The sequence below is a fragment of the Sinohyriopsis cumingii genome, chromosome 8, assembly GCF_028554795.1.
Source record: "Sinohyriopsis cumingii isolate HCF-2022 chromosome 8, ASM2855479v2, whole genome shotgun sequence".
Taxonomy (NCBI): Eukaryota; Metazoa; Mollusca; class Bivalvia; order Unionida; family Unionidae; genus Sinohyriopsis; species Sinohyriopsis cumingii.
The window spans coordinates 70,460,550-70,480,496 of NC_142968.1; the positions used below are offsets into that span (position 1 = coordinate 70,460,550).

At 35.1% G+C, this 19,947-nt stretch overlaps 1 protein-coding gene across 1 annotated transcript in view; it reads left to right on the plus strand.

Annotated features, from left to right (window-relative positions):
• The first annotated feature begins 644 nt into the window (after positions 1 to 644).
• LOC149793780 (echinoderm microtubule-associated protein-like 2) overlaps positions 645 to 19,947 on the plus strand; it is a 71,187-nt gene continuing 51,884 nt past the window's right edge. Inside the window, exons 1-4 of the mRNA XM_089969049.1 lie at positions 645 to 662; positions 16,616 to 16,726; positions 18,312 to 18,390; positions 18,765 to 18,940. Coding sequence (XP_089825175.1) covers positions 645 to 662; positions 16,616 to 16,726; positions 18,312 to 18,390; positions 18,765 to 18,940 — 384 coding nt within the window. The remainder of the gene's footprint in view (positions 663 to 16,615; positions 16,727 to 18,311; positions 18,391 to 18,764; positions 18,941 to 19,947) is intronic.

Sequence of the window (19,947 nt, forward strand, 5' to 3'; positions counted from 1 at the left end):
CCTAAATTTAAGATATTAATTAATCCTGCTTTCAAATCAGTGTTTTGTATTGTTATATGTTCATGAATATTTCTGTGTTACTTTCTATTTCAGTATTTCAACCAAACGTTTCGATTTTTAGATCCAGGGTGGCAAAAGTCAACCCATTGTAGTCAAAATAAATGTACGTTGAGTTCGACATCAACATCTAAAGGCCTGTGGTTTTTGTGTTTTTGTTTTATTAAATAAGCCCTTGACCTGTGCGGCGTATTGGAAATACGAAAAACATTATTGATGAAACGCTGTATGATGCAATTAGTTTAATCCCTGTCCACACACACCTTTTTCCTTTTCCTAACTCCACCCCCACACCACTTCAGTAAATGTTTATTTTATCATGAGAACTCATGCTGTAATAATCGTGCTCCAACCAGTTCATACGAACGTGTACACTGACAAATATCAGTAAACGTGGTCTGCAACCATTGTTGCATATAGATTGCTTGCAGTTATGGAATCAAAAGCTGTGTTAATCAATTCACAACACCTTTAATTAACTTCTAGTAGCATCAGGGAAAGAGTAACTTCATCCGGAAATCAATATCGAGACTTTAGTTTCCAAGGTCCTTGACAGGCACTTTTAAACCACTAGGAGCTTAGTCAACATGGCGGATCCAGAACAGGTTGGTACTTAGAATAATTTATATATTTCAGCTGACGAGAACAAATTCTATGTTTTGCTTTGGGTTGTATCGTCTACTCCTTGAGTGGGAATAACAACTATTGGTATAGGACGGAAGAACCATACTGGAATTTGAATATCATATAGGATTTGCGAAGTTTAATGTTTACGAAAGTTAAGAGAATATGCCTGACCCACAAGCAAAGTCTTGACATTCATATGCTCTCCATCGTGTTTTGGTTGGGATTTTAGCACATTTTATAGTCCGGAAATGGCATAGGATTGTTAGTTTTACTTACTAAATCACTTAATTGTTTTCTTGCAAATCTTATGCCTGCATTAGATCTAAAATGTTCCTATCAGTACACAGCGTGTGAAGCTCAAAGACATTAAAACCAGTTTACGGCGAAAAGTCACATACCGCAAGTGAGCCTACATTGATGAATTTGTATTGTTGTTTATCGTATCCCAAGTAATGTAAAACGTTTTTGCCGTCTAAAAGCGTCCAACAAGGCTGTTTTAAATTAGATACATTTGATCCAGGGAAATAGTACCTTTTTATGTTATTATTCTGCGCATCAATTTGCAATTTAATAATGTCGTCAAAGCACCAGCAGTGAAGGCAGAACCATATAGATTTGATGATAACGTGTTAAAAAAACATAGGTGAGCCAACACTATTTATCAGCAGGGAGGGAACTGGGGCTACAAAATAAAATATAAACGCTTCAATAACGAGATATTCCTTCACGAACTATTTAGAAGCTTTATCGATCTAAGCAACGTGTGCACGTGCAACTTGAAACGTTTTCCAGGGTTAGCCTATATGTGTCCAGCTCACACATTTTCCGGGAAAGTAGTAGTTAGTTGAGTGATAGTATTAAAGGTGAGTGATGTATAAAATATAGGCTGCTTTTTCTTCAATCATAAATTTAAAATGCAACGTGAAATTTCCTGAAATTCCATTTTGTTTCTTCACTCCTAACCCTCGGCCTAGCCACTCGAATATTTGCGTATCCTTGACCGTTCATGGTCCATATATATTCTTAATTCACTCGCTTTTATTGACTGTATTATAATATATAGACCGTGTTATAATCTATTGATTGTGCTCTAAGTAGGTTACACGAAGATTAAAACAAACGGCCCAACATAAAATCAATAAATATCCAGGACATTTTGGTAGTGTTCCAGCGTTATGGGAACTCCGGTAGAAAAAATTGTTAGCCCAGTTCATTACTTGCTGATGTATGTTATTACATAGCTATTACGCAACAGGTCTGAATCGAAATGAAGTATAGTCGACTATCGATATAAACATTTATTGATTTAAAAAAATTCAACACTGTCTTTATTTGCTACACTATCACAATCTTCTTACAATCTTCTCACATTATGTTAATATCGTCATTATGACAATGAATACTGATTTAAAAGTTTAATGGTGCTGTAAAACTATCAGGTAAACAGTAATGGAAAGTTTAGTGCAACAAAAAACCAGATATTCTTGAAAACTTTACCGCGGTATAGCCCAGTTCGGTAAGTGCATCTTGAAATTACGTCCCTTGACGTGGTCTCCATTGCCGACGATAAGAAAAGTATAAACCGCCACTTCCTGGGAACAATTTCCAACAATGGCTAGGATACTTATTGAATAGATTGCCATTTCTTTCATGTGCTATATGATAGACGGACACACAGGAACACATGGCATATATCACTTTTTAATTGGGCGGGGAGGAGGGCAATATGTGTTGCATGCTTTCTCAGCCGCAACCATGGGTAATAATTATCAATCTCCTGAGAACAAAACTCCAAATCAGGACTAAAATATTCAGATTATATAAATTTTATATAAATCGATACTTAAATAAAATATATCAATACTGGTATGAAATTTATGTCAAGTTATTGTGGAAATAATCATAAAAAATTTGAAAAATATGCACATAGCTTTGATTTAATTTGTGCGTAAAATGTATTCTTATGAATATCCCTCTTTAAATTTACTAAAATAAGATGCATTGAAGAAGCACTTAGTTCTTAATGGTTTTTTTAATACAATACAAACATAAATTTATTCTAGAAATCACAATTTAAGGGAACATAAATTGAACAACATACAAATCTGAAAATATTATTTCAATTCTTTTCTTTTCTATTAAAAGTATCCAACTAACACAGACATTGATTGTTTTGACAATACTGCATTATGCACCACCTAATGGTTTTAAGTCTTTCCCAGGTTTAATATGTCTAGTAAAAAAAGGTATAAGTAATATATTCAGTTTCATAACTTCTCAAAGTGCAAATATATTAAAAAGTCGTTATCTCATTTGACTGTATCTAATTGACCGTGCGCAATTGCATCTATATATTTGTCGCCGAGATGGCAAAAATCAGTCGACGTTTGGTATTTCCCCAACAGGTTCAATATATATTAGTTTTCTTCGATGTACTTACATAAATTCAGACCCCATATTTCTTCACAAGATTGCTATGTCATTGTTGCTGTTGTTATGGGTAATTTGTATTTTCACGAATTAGTTATCCATTACCAAAAAGGAAGGATAAGTGCTTTGGCAAATTTATAAATGGCATTTGTTTCTCTATTTCTCCTGCATATTTAAAATTTACGGCCCCTCAAGATTATGCAAACGTTCCATTATTTGAAACAAAACTAGGGTAAACATTTATGTAAGCAAACAAACTACACATACAATTCTACTAAAATACATTTTAAATCCAGTTCAAAGATTCGTGAAGTCCGAATTGTTTGAACGTGATCCATTTTGATAGCAATACATTCGTATGTTTCATTGCAAATGACTCACTTATAAATCTTGAGGTAAGAGCATATGAAACATTTGTTTGTTAAAATTCTGCTGAAAGACGATTTCAAAATCATCAGAGGTTTTAAATCAGTCGACGTTTAACGATTGAAGTGAAGAATGTTGTTTTCTTTTTTCCAGGGCGTTTATGTTACGTACTTGTAACGTTTAAATTTGATGGATCGCCTTTTCCTTTGTTAAAATATATTGTTACAATGCTCCCCGGAAGTAACTAATGTACGCTTATTGCAAGAATGAAACGTTGCAGTTTTTCTTTAAGGGAGGTAAATAATGTTATCGCACTTTGCTATACAGTGATATTTCAGAACATACCTCGATACACACAATGTTTTAACGCAATTGTTTTAGGGACCAGCTCTTTTTTGTTCTGGGGCAGTGTCCTGACACATTGCTAACAATATTCCGCCAGTCAATCACAATGAAAAATATCTAGCTGTGATTTTTGGGAAAATAACACCATACTATGTCCATTATATTAATTTGTTTTACATTCTTGAGATAAAATAAACTAGTACGGCCCAGCTCAAAAGGATATCGCAGCCCCCACGTCGAAATTAAATGGACATTACCTTAAAGCAGATGAATTTGTGATGTATGTATGTATTGTTGTTAAAGTTGTAATCTAAAAATTGTAACTAAATTGTGATGATTAAGCTTACACTATTGTTGACACTCACTGAACGACATGATGCATACACTATTGCTGACACTCACTGAACGACATAATGCTTTTACTATTGCTGACACTCACTGAACAACATGATGCTTACACTATTGCTGACACTCACTGAACGACATGATGCTTACACTATTGCTGACACTCACTGAAAGACATTATGCTTACACTATTGATGACACTCACTTAAAGTCATTATGCTTACACTATTGATGACACTCACTGAACGACATTATGCTTACACTATTGCTGACACTCACTGAAATACATTATTCTTACACTATTGATGATACTCACTGAAAGACATTATGCTTACACTATTGACGACACTCACTGAAAGACATTATGCTTACACTATTGAAAACACTCACTTAAAGTCATTGTACTTACGTTGTTGATGACACTCACTGAAAGACATTATGCTGACACTATTGCTGACACTCACTGAACGACATGATGCTTAAACTATTGCTGACACTGACTGAAAGACATTATGCTTACACTATTGATGACACTCACTGAAAGTCATTAAGCTTACACTATTGATGACACTCACTGAAAGACATTATGCTTACACTATTGATGACACTCACTTAAAGTCATTATGCTTACACTATTGATGACACTCACTGAAAGAAATTATACTTACACTATTGATGACAGTAACTGAAAGACATTATGCTTACACTATTGATGACACTCACTGAAAGACATTATGCTTACACTATTGCTGACACTCACTGAAAGACATTATGCTTACACTATTGATGACACTCACTTAAAGTCATTGCACTACTATTGTTGACACTCACTGAAAGATATTATGCTTACACTATTGATGACACTCACTTAAAGTCATTGCACTACTATTGTTGACACTCACTGAAAGATATTATGCTTACACTATTGATGACACTCACTTAAAGTCACTGGACTTACACTATTGCTGACACTCACTGAAATACATTATGCTTATACTATTGATGACACTCATTGAAAGACATTTTGCTTACACTATTGCTGACACTGAAATACATTATGCTTACACTATTGCTGACACTCACTTAAAGTCATTACGCTCACACTATTGTTGACACTCACTGAAAGACATTATACTTACACTAGAGATATTGTTGATAAAAAATAAAGCGTTCATTCTTATACCTACAATCAAATGGCTACACTATAGTTATAATAGGCACGGACACTTTGAGTGGTATGAAGATACTCAGGCAAGATATTCATCATAGAGGGCAAGTAAACATAAAACACTCAACAGAAAGAAAAAAATATTTAGTGGACTTGAGAAATTACGAAAAATTCAAACAGAAAACAACTGCTCTCCTGTGATTCGTAGTCTTGCAAAGGAATCTATGTTCTTAACAAATTGATATACGCTAATATATATTTTAAAAAATTACAAAATATTTCAGAAATGTTTTTAAATGTTGGATTTGGCCTGAATATCATTCACAACTTCCCATTTGGCAACACATTTAGCATACGTGCACATGTTAAACATATGAGCAAAGGATCATAAATAAAATTATATTTGAAATATTCAGAATTAATTTGTGAAAAATACAACTATTTTATTTAAACATAATAATCAACTGGACAATTGTGTCATGCTGCTGATATCATTAAAGTCGTTACAGGAATATTCGGGAATTTACATACATTCCTTACTGACGGAATCTAATGTAGAACCGGTACAGTGAAGAAGTAATGTGGTACGTACCACCAGATAAAATGATGCGTTTAAACGGCGCATAGAGTAAACTACATATGTGTGGAAAGAATGCGTTTGATACAGCGTAGGAATATGTGGAGGCCATCTTGCCATATCAAGTGATTTTTTTTCCTCCTAGGAACAATACACTTATGTGGTTTTCTATTTATTAAATATTTCTCATTTTTAGTCAAGTATTATTTTAATTTTTGTAAAGTATGCTTTAGAAAAATAAATGAGACATTTGGCGTTTTATGAAAGATAGTGTTGAAGTCACCTAAACATCCCCATTTGGCGTAGATAACTGAAACTCGGGTTAACCATATGCTTTGTCATCGGCCTGTCTGCATTGCCTTTACTCTATCTTTGAATTTTTCAAACGTTTTGTACGGGACATATGAGTGGATATTAACTGCAGTCACATGCAAGTGGATTGTTCCTTACTTCACTGATGAACTATAAGTTTTGGATAAGTAAGTGACCTGTTCTCATACGCCCTACTTATTAAATACACACCCTCTACTTCCAAGCTAATATCTGGGCAAGGTTCACATAGTAACAAAAATTGAATAGATTAAATGTTATACAGAAAGCTCATTAATTTAAATTACATTCAAATTCTTTTCATTTATGTTTTCATGACAAGACGTTACCGGTGCATTGAACTTAACGGTATTAGTTTAAGCATTTATTTTTAAGAAAACTAAGATTCGGCCCCTTTCATACATGCAGACTAGATTTGTAATAGTCAGTTCGATATTTGTTAACAAGAAAATTTCAAACACTATTGGTCTGATTTATTCTCCTTATTTTCTATAATCGCGATATTTTAAAATCAAAACAAGCATACAATGCCCTGATTGTTCTCCAGCGACGAATGAGTCTCATCAACATTGTAACAATATGTAGTTCTTATAACTCTGTGTCATAATCAAAAATATGCTTGCTTTCTGTGATGCGTCTCACTTTATTTTGCAAACGTTTGTCAAATTTATTCTCAAATGCACTAAACCAATTTTGATTCCTCAGAAATATTAATAGACAAATTTAAAGTTCCTCCATTCATATTTGCTTTTCAAAACTATTCTAAATAAACATTCTGAAGACCATAGTTTTGAAATTTTGAACCTGGAATGGTTTTTGAGTGATTTTCTATTTTTAGATTTACATTGTGTGTTTTTTTCTTCTTCTGTGTCGCCAAAGCTGCAGCTGGGAACGAGATCAACCGGTAGATTGTTAAAATGGTTTAGTTTTCCGATTTCTTGAATTTTCTGGTTAAGGATGGTTGCGCCCAGAATTCATCACTTTGTGGCAATTAGCAAACTCATTGGAAGTTGAAATGGTTAGCCGTATTTACTGTCAGTTTATTATTTGTCTGTAGCTGTGTTATAAACATTAAGAAGACCTGGCTCATGGTAAATACCATCCGAAAATTCCTATAGCTGTGTTATAAACATTAAGAAGACCTGGCTCATGGTAAATACCATCCGAAAATTCCTGTAGCTGTGTTATAAACATTAAGAATACCTGGCTCATGTAAATACCATCCGAAAATTCCTGTAGCTGTGTTATAAACATTAAGAAGACCTGGCTCATGGTAAATACCATCCGAAAATTCCTTGTGGTGAATAGGAGATTAGGAAATTAGGGAATGGATATCTGACATGTAGCAACTGGAAGAAAGACTCTCGTATTGGACACCTTAATGAGATACCTAACATCATAAGATATCCAAGCCATTTCACGTTCTAGAGGGGAACATTTGTATTACATCCGAATAGAGAACATCCTTTATTTAAAGAACACGCTGCAGAAGTCAAAAGGAGAACACTAAATGTAGCAGAGACTTCAAAGAGACTTCCGATCACAGTGAAATTTACCGATATACATATCACAGGAATACCAGTCGAGATACCACTCGAAGTAATGCTAGAAAGGTTCTAACGGAAGTTTAACGTCAACATTAATAACGCAAAATGTCGACGTCTTTGATATATATATATATATATATATATATATATATATATATATATATATATATATATATATATATATATATATATATATGTATATATATATATATATAGGAGCGAGAATTCTCATGATAGAGAAATATCAAGCCATTTATCTCCAAAATACCACAGAAAATGCATTAAATTTTGAGAGAAAGGGGCACAATGTGTAAAATAAATCTTGCGCCCGGACCAAGTAACATTATTGCGGAATGGCACACCACTATCCCAACCCTCATCCGGAAAGAATAAACACAAAAAGAGGTGAAAACAAAGACTCAAAAAAGAAGATTAGGAATGATGTAGCAACAGCTACAGATAAAACACAAGAAAGTAAAGATTCACATAAGACGAAGATTACTGATACGATTCCAGAGAAAATCAACAAACGAGGAAAATAATGGACTATTACCAACTAGAGTTTAAAAATAAGTAAGAGAAAAACCTTGAAAAACAGTGGCAAAACATCCACCTCGGATATAATTATTGGTATATTGCTATGCACTACCGTGCGCTCAAGTCGATTAATTCGTTCAGGTACGGCAAGGATTAGCTTAGATGGATCTGCGTTGGGATAATATGACAGCAAATATATACCAAAGAAAGTGAGTTGACATTGAAACATTTGGTGCACCATAAATCTCTACCGAGCAGATTAACATACAGTTTAACTGAAGTGATTCATCGACATAGTGGCTAATTTGACATAAGAAAGAGAACATCAATCCCAATTCACCATAATGAAAATACAACGAATCCTATCCTTGGGGATTGTAAGATGCACTCAAACTCGTGATTTGACTGCGCCCATGGATAAAAAGACCTAAGACTGCAAAAGGACAGTTACACATATTTATGGTTTAACACGGACAACTAAAAGATGCAGACTTACTGCAAGTCAGTCTGAAAACAAGAAAACTAAGCAATCGTGGATTTGCAGTGTCAAACTTATCCCACATTGTACGTGGACGAACTCTGATACAAAATTAAAGATACATATAATGACTGAATAAGACGATGTACTATTGATACACATTCATTAAGCATTTATACTGATGCATACTACTTTGTTTTATTGAAAAGAAGATTATAGTCTCATCTAAAGTATGTTTCGTGTGTTCTTTTTACAAGTTGCTTCAATCTCCTCAAACTTGGTTTTCATAGCTTTCTTGACCTTGCAATAGAAGACGACTACACAAACCATCGTATTTTCTCTAGAATCTTTGATGACTGAATTCATATGTTTGCACGATCACCCGTACAGATTTGACAAACTGTCTACCACCTAAAGTTAGTATAGTTAGACAAGTTGCCTTCTGTTTGGTCACATTAGTTACTCCGCAAATGTTCATGTTAGAATGATCTTTCAAATAATGTATTGATGTCTAAACCATAACTGTACTTATCTGATTCTTTTTCGTTACACAGAGACAAACATCAGATACGAAATTAAAATACATTCTGACAGCATCTACTTTTTCTTTTCTGCTGTTACGTAACTTGAGACATGGTTGTAAGTTGGCTACATTACGGTTGTTACAACGCTATTTTGTAGTGTGTACTTTACATGTCAAGCCAGATACTACGATTGCCATTAAACTATATTAACACTTCTATGTTTTTTTTTTGACGTGTGCTTTTAATGTTCATAAAAATAGTGGTTTTGTAAGTTCTTGAAATCCTGGGAATAAGAGACGCTTGGAAGAATTTCTATAGTTGTTCATAATTTTTGTAATGTTCTGTTAGGAACGTTTCTGGGTTGATTTCTCCACTCTTGTTGGCATTATCAAACCACGCTTTCAATTCACCTTAGGAGAAACAAGCGTGAGGTTTTAATTTAAAAAATGTATGTCGTGTCCCCCAATCTCTCCCTAGTGGTGTATTAGTATAAGAAAGGAAGCCAGTTTCTCTTCCTGTAATAAACCTATTGTGTTGTTAAGTCACAGGCATGATTATTGTAAACCAGACAAATAGTATCCCGTTTATATTCTTCATTTTCTCCGTCTATCACTTCATATGCTTTTGCAAGTGTATTGGCTCTATAATTCCAATTATTATTGCAAGGAAATAGTTAATACTCATCTGTTGGTATCTATATGTTTTAGTGGTATTCTAAACTTTTTTTTATGTGCCAAATCAGTATGAGTACCAGCATCTTAATGTCTCAAGGTACGACCCATTATGCATGGATTAGTTCTGTTATGCATGGATTAGTCATGTTTGTACTTACTGAAATAGATAAACATACATAGTTGTGTGCCATGAAGATTTTGTGCTCATTCAACTTGAAAACAAATCACTGAACCCGTATGATATGATGACATGTGTTATATGCAGATTGTTAGCATCTTCTTTCACCGACAAGCGACACGAAGAAAATTACCAGATGAAAGCAGCATATTGATAGTTAGCTTCGTACCGGTGTCTGTAACAGTCTGCGTGTAATGTTTTAAAGACTATACGTGCAACAATAGTGTGTTGAAGATATTTCACTTCTTGCGATATCTTTTGCTTGCTTACGAGACTATCTTACGTTGGTATCTGTTATCTTTATATGCTACGTCAGCTTGTAACTAATATATATACAAAACCCACAATGAGTCCAAAGAATGCAGTTTAGCATTTTACTTTTAGTTCTATCAGTGTCTTCATTCTTTTAACCGCTCCGGTGGCCTAGTGGTTAGAGCGTCCACCTCGGATGCGGCAGGTCGTGGGTTCCATCCCCGGCTGAGTCATACCAAAGACTTACACAAATGGTACTAACAGCTGGTTCGCTTAGCGCTCAGCATTAAGAGGTTAGTGTTAGGATTGGTCGGCCTGGTGTCAGAATAATGTGACTGGGTGGGACATCATGCTACATGTCTGCGGCATGATGCCCCAGTGCAAGACATCACTATAAACTGCCGCATTGCAGACATCGTAGCGATATGACTGAAAAATTGTTAAAGTTACGTTAAAACTCCACATCACATCACACTTCCTCATTATTTTTGTTTCTTGATCATAAAAATAAAATGTATATTATACATTGCACGGGTAAAGTGCTCTCCTCGCTAATATGCAGTTAAAAATCAGATTGGTGTTGCATATGTCAGGTTGTTTGACGTAGAGAGATACTTTTTGTAAATTAAGTATGAACTCAATATCTCTTCCGTTTGTAATTAACTGTATCGTCTAAAGTTCATTGCTTGATCTTGAATTTTATCTCTTTATATTTTGGAAGTTACACCCTAGCACATATGATTTGGTATTTCGAAACTTTGCTCTACAAATTTTTATTTTAGGACTTTTAAACGTATTAGTTGTGTGTATGTTTGTATGTTGTTGAGTTATGAACAACTTTAACAATTTTAGTCATATCACTCCCTTGTCTGCAGTGTGGCAGTTTATAGTGATATATATGCTGTAAATTTGCTTTAGTAAAGAGTCATCAGTCCTTTTCTGACGGCATAATGAGTGAAATGCTTCCACATTGCAGTCTTTAGAGGTCTTTGAAATCTTGCCATTACATGTGCTGATTTGTCTGAGGAAGTTAAAAAGGTGTAGTTTCTTCCTTTATATGAAAACTTTATATTTCCTTTTCAGAAACTCTTTTCACTCATAACAATGTGTGTTTCCATGCTTTCGGTCTTCGAAGATTTTCCCGAAATAGTAATGCGTGTCATCTTCCTTTCTCGATTCTACCTCCTCATCATTTGCGTCTTTTGAGAAGACATCTATCATCGCAAAATGTACTATATCTGTCGTTGCATTTGTCACATCCTCGCATGTGAGCAACATCTGCCTGCCATTGGTCATCCATGCGATTATCATAGAACCTTATAACGGGAAATCTTGTATCCAGTCTCTCGTATAACATGGCGCCTGGTCAATCAGGCAATCATTCTTTTAAGTCTGCATAGTTTTGTCTTATGCCCCGTATATATGTCATATTCCCACAATTGACCGGTATTTATGTAAGCAACTAGACTTTCAAGATGGCAGTAAAAAGTATTAAATACCGTTCGTAGTCAGTCATTTTAAACGGGAAGCTAATAATTTATTCTTGACACACTGTCTTTGGAGGTTATCAAACTAGCAGGACATCTTTCTGCTATTTGCTTATTTTAAATAGCAATTTACAACATTTCTCCAATACTATCATCCATATTAATGATTCGACTTGTATTCCAAATTTGGTTGATTCAATAACAACTTAAATACTTGCCGAGTCCACGTGCGCTATTTCAAATTCGATCAATGTTCGTTGAATATTTGCAGAGTGATTTAGCATAGCTTACGATCTTACAACTGTATTGTAAATCTGCCCGAACACAAAGGTATCTTTTAATATCAACTTCTTGATGTATTCCCTTTTCTTAAAGAACTGTTTAACGGTTTGTTTGTTTTCGGGATTTAAAATACTTATCTCGATTTATATTACTTATTTTGATGGTAACTTCACTGAATGGAATCTGTAAAATCTCAATCTTTTCTGGACCGCTGAGGTAGCCTAATGGTTAGAGCGTCCGCCTCAGATGCGACAGGTGGCGGGATCGAACTCCGGCCTATTCCACAACAGAGCCTTATACAAATGGTACTAGTAGATACCTCACTTTGCGCTCAACATTAAAATGTAATGCTATGACTGGTCGGCCTGACGTCAGGATAATGTGACTGGGTGGGGCATGACCCTACATGTATGCGGCATGATGCCCTAGTGCTAGACAACACAATAAACTGCAGTGCAGACATCGTAGCGATATCACTGAAAAATTGATAAAGCTACGTTAAAATTCCAAATCGCATCTCCACACACTTTTCTGAAAAATTACAGGGCGTCTTTGTTATCCTCGAAATAAACAAATAAAAAATTGTACATGAGTATACTTTGTCTTAGGATAGGGGCTTGAGAATGTGGAAATGTCTATGTCTAGAAATTTGCTTATGCATTTTAAATTAACCCGTGGATAACAGGACCGCGCCTGAATTGGTTCTATTTGTTTATGTTTGATTTTAGTCTAGTACTCACAGCCCCCAAACTACCGCAAATCTATGTTTTGCATGTAGAAATATTTACTTTTGTGCAGCATTCGTATGCATTAAATCTGTGTATTTGAAGAATAAAATGAAGTTCATAAAGAGAAAATATTATTTTAAACAGATCGTACGAATACCGTCATTTCGGAACCAGGTGTGCTTCTTGAGGTGCACGTGCCGTGTAAGACGTTATTGCTATGCACACCATTGTAACATATACTCGTCGTTTTTGTTTTGTACATTACATTATTCGCGTGGACCTATAGATACGTATAGCCAGGAAAACATACTACTCTAGAATGGACCAAGGATCGGGAAACAGTATACGTTAAGTATAAAAACTTACAACTTGTACAATATTTACTGAAATAGAGATTACAGGTACGAGTAATATACATTCTTCATTAGCAGCACGGGACCCACGAGAAAAAATGGCGACCATGAGAGCGAACAAGCCAGTTAGAGAACTTGAAAAATATTTCCAGACAAGACGGGTAGAAATAAATGAAGAATCCTTTCTGAATGTACTAATAGAAACTGCACACAGGAAATAGATATGACCAGAATACCTAGAGAAAGAATACCAGGGACGATGGCAGTAATGGTTTCAATAAAAGTTCAAAAACCCGGAATGTTTGCAACGAATATACTCAGTCAACCGGAAAGGGTACGAATGATATATTGTACGCCCACGAGGAGCCTATATTACCTTTTGGAGAATTCAATATTGCGGGAGAAACAGTTTTTATCAAAGAGCCTACAACTATCTTACGCATAATCAAAAAAAAAAAACAAAAAAAAAACAAAAAAAAATGGAGAACTACACATTTCAGACATACCACTAGAGATACCCATGGAAGTGACAGTTGAGAAGTTCGAGTCAAAACTGAAAATCAAAGTGATATCTTCAAGACTAGCAACCATCCCAATGACGTCAATCTACAATGGAACGAGAATCTTGGAAATAGAAAGGAGTAAACTACCAGAGTGAAACGAGCATTTTTTTCTACATGGCTTCTTGGCCAAAATATGGCATAAGGGGTGTATTTACCATCGAAAATGCAACAAATGTGAACAGACAGGACACACACCTCATAAATGTGCGAATAACCAAAAGAACGACACAGCAAGCAACACAGAAAGCAGAAATAATAGTCAGAGAAGACCGGGAATACCGAGTACAAATCATCATGAACAACAACAACAACAACAGAGGGAGAAAGACCAAGGAGAAATACATACATCAAATAAATCATACCAACAACAACTTGGGAAACAACAACCAGAACATGAACAAGAAATACTATCAACAACGCAGCTGTGGAGAGAACAAACACATAACTCACAACAACAACCGCAATGAAACCAAACGCAACAACAACATGCTGGACTGAAGAACCAACAAAGACAACAGGAAAAACAAGAACAACAGAAACAGCAACAGCAGAAAAATACTATACAAAAGAAACAGATAACTGACCAGAAAGCAGAAGCCCCAATAACAACAATAACAACAACAACAGAGATTGGAGCGACAAATGTAACAACAAGAACAACAACAGCAGGACAAGTGACATAGAGCAAAGACATATTTAATAACCAGAAGCAAATAAGAGTACAAGCAAATCCACAAGATCCGACACAACAACTATCAAAAAGAAGTGAAACATTGGACTCAAAAAGAGAAAGTGACAAAATCAAGAGAAGAGAAAAAAGACAACGGCTTAAAGAAGAAGAAGAAGAATGGAGGATTGGCAGAAGATTATTTTCTTCTTCTAAAAAAAAATGAATGTTTAGATTGAAAAAATAATATTTTTTAATTAAAAAAACAACAATACAAATAAATTTTAATTAACAAAAAGCACATTATACCAAACAACCAAATATACAATAAACAAACATTTACAAGTAGGACAGGAGGGTCCCCCTAACTGGTCTGAGAAGATCAATCAGGTGAGAGCACCCTCCACAACAAAAAATAAAATAAAATATAGATGCTTCCCGATAAGGTCACAACCAGACGATATGCTGCGAATTTTAACTCGAGGATGGGCAACCTGGTAGTTTCTCTTATATGCGGCTATCACAATTGACCATTTTCAACAAGGCACACTGAGGGAAAATCAACTTATAAATTACAAATATATATATATACTAACAGATAGCTTAATTGGCGATATTTTCATGTATGTATGTCTTGTAACAGTATCTTGCGATTCAATTAATTTATTTTTAACTTTTAAACAACATATAAACTCCATGATAATTCTGCCAGCATACCACAAATATGGCTGCTGAAAGTCATTCGGGATATGTCTATAGCTGTGTGGGTCGATAAGGATAATACAGCGTCAATAAACAAGCCCAATGAGTTTATTTTTAAATGTAAACAGGTATATTGTGTGCTTTGGGGTGTGAACAGAAGTCTCTTTGGAATTCTGAATTACATTTAGTCCAGAATCGAGGGTGTTGTTATATAATGTTGACTATTTACGAATCGCTCGTTCACACGTGAATAGCTGGTTCGCTATGGTCATGTACGACTAATGCAGGTGCGGCCCAAGGTAAAGTGTTACACTCAGCTGTCACGTTTCAGATACTAGACCATGTGACTCGTGTTTATGTAACTGCTACCTAGCTACAATTTAGTACACTTGTACACTAAATTGGAGGAACTAGAGACAATGTCTGAGAGAGAAAAGGGATCGGCCTGGGTGGGTGAGGTCAGGGATGGGATTACAAAGTACGCATTCAGTCCTGATGCAGATTGAGATTTCCTTATTTTTTCTTCATAATGTATGCTTATGGACAATGATATATGATTTATGAGTTTGGACATGAAAGGTATTGTTAGCACAAATAGAAAAATACACTAAAAGAGGAACGATTTCCAAATTTACATTCATCTATTAACATTGGAATTAGCAACTGTGTCACTCCCCCACCCACCCCCAACAAAAATAATGAATGAGCGCGAAACAATTGCAGACTTTTGGAGTACGGTATCAGTTAGACGATAACTTTATGCCATGGACGGATTTAAAATGTAGTAACTTCCGGGGTCTTCCTCCCTTATGCCTCCACCAGGAGCTCAATTCCACAGACCCCTTGCCTACTTGTAGAAAAACACCCACCCATACACGCAGCATCATTAGCTAAACAAAATTCTTGGATCCGTCCCTGTTACAGAAGTATTGTAGAAACACAGTGACACTGAAACCAGTGAACAACGTCGCTAAGTTAAGTTCTGTATTTGTTTCATAATGTCAACGAACAAAGTAAATTTTATCTTCATTCGACTTTGTTAAAAGAGGCACACCTTCCTGTGTAAAATTGTGTAGCTATTATTAAACATCGACATAAATTCTTGCGCTGAATTTGTATTAACACGAAATGGTGTATGTAGCGGTGCAGCAACTGCAACAGGTGCCAGTAGCAGTTACGGTCGCGAAAGCACCATGTGCATAGGCGACCTAAATCCATTTTACGTAAGCCAGTAGAAGTTCTTCGTTTCATTTTTAAACAAATTGTTCTATAAACAGCCAATCGACAATCGTCTTACGCTCTCAGAGGCGAACGTGGCAAGATTGTGGAGTAAAATGAAAAATATATATTTTTCTTTACTGGCGATATAGCTGATTCTATTTAAATATTATTTTTCAGGAAAGCGAAGACAACGAAGAAATGCATTCCAGTCATGACCGTCTACAGGGCGGCAAAGAGCGAGTAAGACATGCTGTTAATCAGACTGGCTATAAACACAGCGGAGATACAGTAAGAACAAAACTAAACAAACAAGAAAACAACAACAAAAATATAAATACAAACAGAACATAAACATGTCGTGGATGCTTTCTTTTTTCTGTAATAAACTTCTCTTTTGACTGTTTCTGACAAATTCTGATAACTGGAATTTGATAAAACATTAATAACAAAATAGCTTTTAAAGTGTTGGTATAAAAAAAATGATATACCAATAATATTGGTGCATCAAATTGTGATCCGCCCATGGTGCACTAATATGCATATACACATTCTTGCAACTGTATACAGTTGATGCCTAGAGAATTTCTGAATGAATTTAATATGCTAGACTATTTTATCGCAGTCTTTTTTGCTTTCCGTCCCCCCCCCCCGTTTCATGCATAATGTACAAAATACGCAGAAATCTGGAGAGAGATAGAAAAAGAATTATGCTGGATGAAAACATTGAAACTGAATTAACTAAGTAACCTACAAGAATATGGTTCGTCGTAACGATATGTGTACACTTTCGTTGGGATTTATCTACAGCGTTTATATAACCAACGATACAGAGTTACAATAGCCTGTTGACAATATACGGTACATTTCTTGGCTACAAGGCACACATACTGTAATGTGTTAAATGCGTTGTGGTTGTTGTTTCTTTAACGTATTCTAACCTTTTATAGTGTTCTAAAAATCGATTATTATTATTTATTAATAAAATATGGAAATCTGCAAAGGCCGCCTCTCTCTGTCGCTGTCGCTGTCATTGTGTCGCTCTCTCTCTCTCTCTTTCTCTCTGTTTCTGAGAGAGAGAGAGAGAGAGAGAGAGACAGAGAGAGTTTATCGACTTAGATCAGCTCTACATATAATAAATATTTTAATTACCTCTTGTTGGTTTTCATTTCCCTTTTCTTCTACGCCACACTTATTTTCATGCGCATGTACGTGAATAGCTGAATGTTCAGTGTTGTAGTATTCAACGTTCTCCATTAAAACCATATTTATTGCTTAAATCATAAGTGTGTCTTATAATGATTTAATCAATGTGACAAAAATAGAAACTCAAAAGAAAAGAAGAAAACAATTAACTTATCAATATGCAAATGGAATTGTGAATAGCCACAAAATGTACGGAGCTTCATTTTGTTGCGTACACACTCGGCAGGGATGTGAGGAATTCATTCATTCAATCGGGTAATACACACTTGCACGTAATCAGTCTTAACTCCGTTTAAAGAGCAAATATGCGTATATGTATGTGATAAAAATAAAATATATGTATAGCCTCGTTTTCGTAATGAAAATGTATAAATCTCGTGGTATAACATTGATACAGCGTACATAGGTATATTCTCTCTCTCTCTCTCTCTCTCTCTCTATATATATATATATATATATATATATATATATGTATGACTAGGAGAAAAACATATGACAAAATTTATGTAATCCAGAAAATTAGCAGTGAAAGACACACTTAAATGTTCATTAAGGATATCACTAATCGACTTAGCAGTGAAAGAGACACTTAATTGTTCATTTTTTTTGTTAAGTTTCATACCTTTATAATTTGTTTGTGCGAAGCTGAAAATCACATACAACTTTTTAGGTTCACGGAAAGAAAAAGAAGAGACAAGCACACGCAGACGCATTTGACAAGAGAAAAATCGCAAGTGGCCGAATATTGGGTAAGTTGAAAATTGTGAAGTACTTTTTTCTTCTTTCTTCTTCTTCAAATCATGAGATACTGAGATACGGATTAATAAAAAGTAACAGTATTAAATACTGTCTGTCTACCTCTCAGCACATATATCTCTTTCAAGCTCAACATATCTATGAATTAACTGTGTTGGATAATATGTAGGTCGCCATGAACTGTCAGCATGCACCAATTAGCGAGATGGTTATTATATAGTTTGGCTTAGAGATTTATGGCTTTCTAGGTCTATTAGATAATTTTTCATGTTATCTGTCTATCTATCTTACTATCAATCTGTCTACCCTCTATCCATCTACCGATGTCGGCCTAACGAGAGTTTAGGTAAACTACTTGGTCTTTCAGAACGAATTAGCCCAGATGAAGAAAGAGCCAGTCAGGATGAGAAGCTGAAGACTGACCTGGCTACATGTTTGGGAGAGTACAGCCGCCAGCGCCTGAGGGCCTTCCACATGAGCCTTAGGCAGTGCAGCAACGACGATTCCAGGATTTCGAATAAGGAGCTAAATCAAGCACTTCTGGTACCCGTTACTAAAACATACATTCAATGAGTACCCATCATCATCACACAAATTTGGACGGTACCCATTACTGCAACATATCTTCAGACGGCACCAATTACTAAAACGTACCTTCAGACAGTAACCATTACTTTCACACACATTGAGACGATGCTCATAATTATCACAAATTCAAACGGTACCCATTAACATCACACAAATTCAGTTAGTACCACTTATTCGTAAGACACATTCAGACGGTACCCATTACTAGTACACACATTCAGATCATATCAATAACTATCACACCCATTCAGACAGTACCTATTAAAATCAAACACATTGAGAAGGTATCCCTTTAATATCACAATTTAGACTTCGTCACTACTCTCAAATAAATTCAGACGACACTCATTGCTACAAAACGTTAATTCAGATGGTAACCATTAATAGCACACACATTCAGACATTATCCATTACTGCAACATACATTCAGACGGTGTCTATTACTATAACATACATTCAGACGGTGTCTATTACTATAACATACATTCAGACGGTGTCTATTACTATAACATACATTCAGACGGTACACATAACGATCTCACACATTTAGATGGTACCCAATATGATCATACAGATGTACACGGTACACATTACTATCACACTCATTCAAACACTATCCATTATGATCTCACCATTAAGACAATATCCATTTTTATCGAACACACATTCAGATAATAATAATAATAATAATAATAATAATACTAAGGACTTTGTATAGAGCCTAATCTTTAGAAGCTCTAAGCGTTTTACAACATTAGACAACACCTATAAGATAAAAAACAATATATAAAGATATGATTACAAAAACAAACACCATGAAATTAGAAAAAATAAAAAGCATGCTGAGAATAATTAAGGTAGGAAACATTATTAGGTCTTTAAGTTTGTTCTTGCAGTCGACATAAGTGAGTTTTGAAAGCACTCTTGAATGGGATCACTGTGTCTTTGTGTCTAAGTTCAGT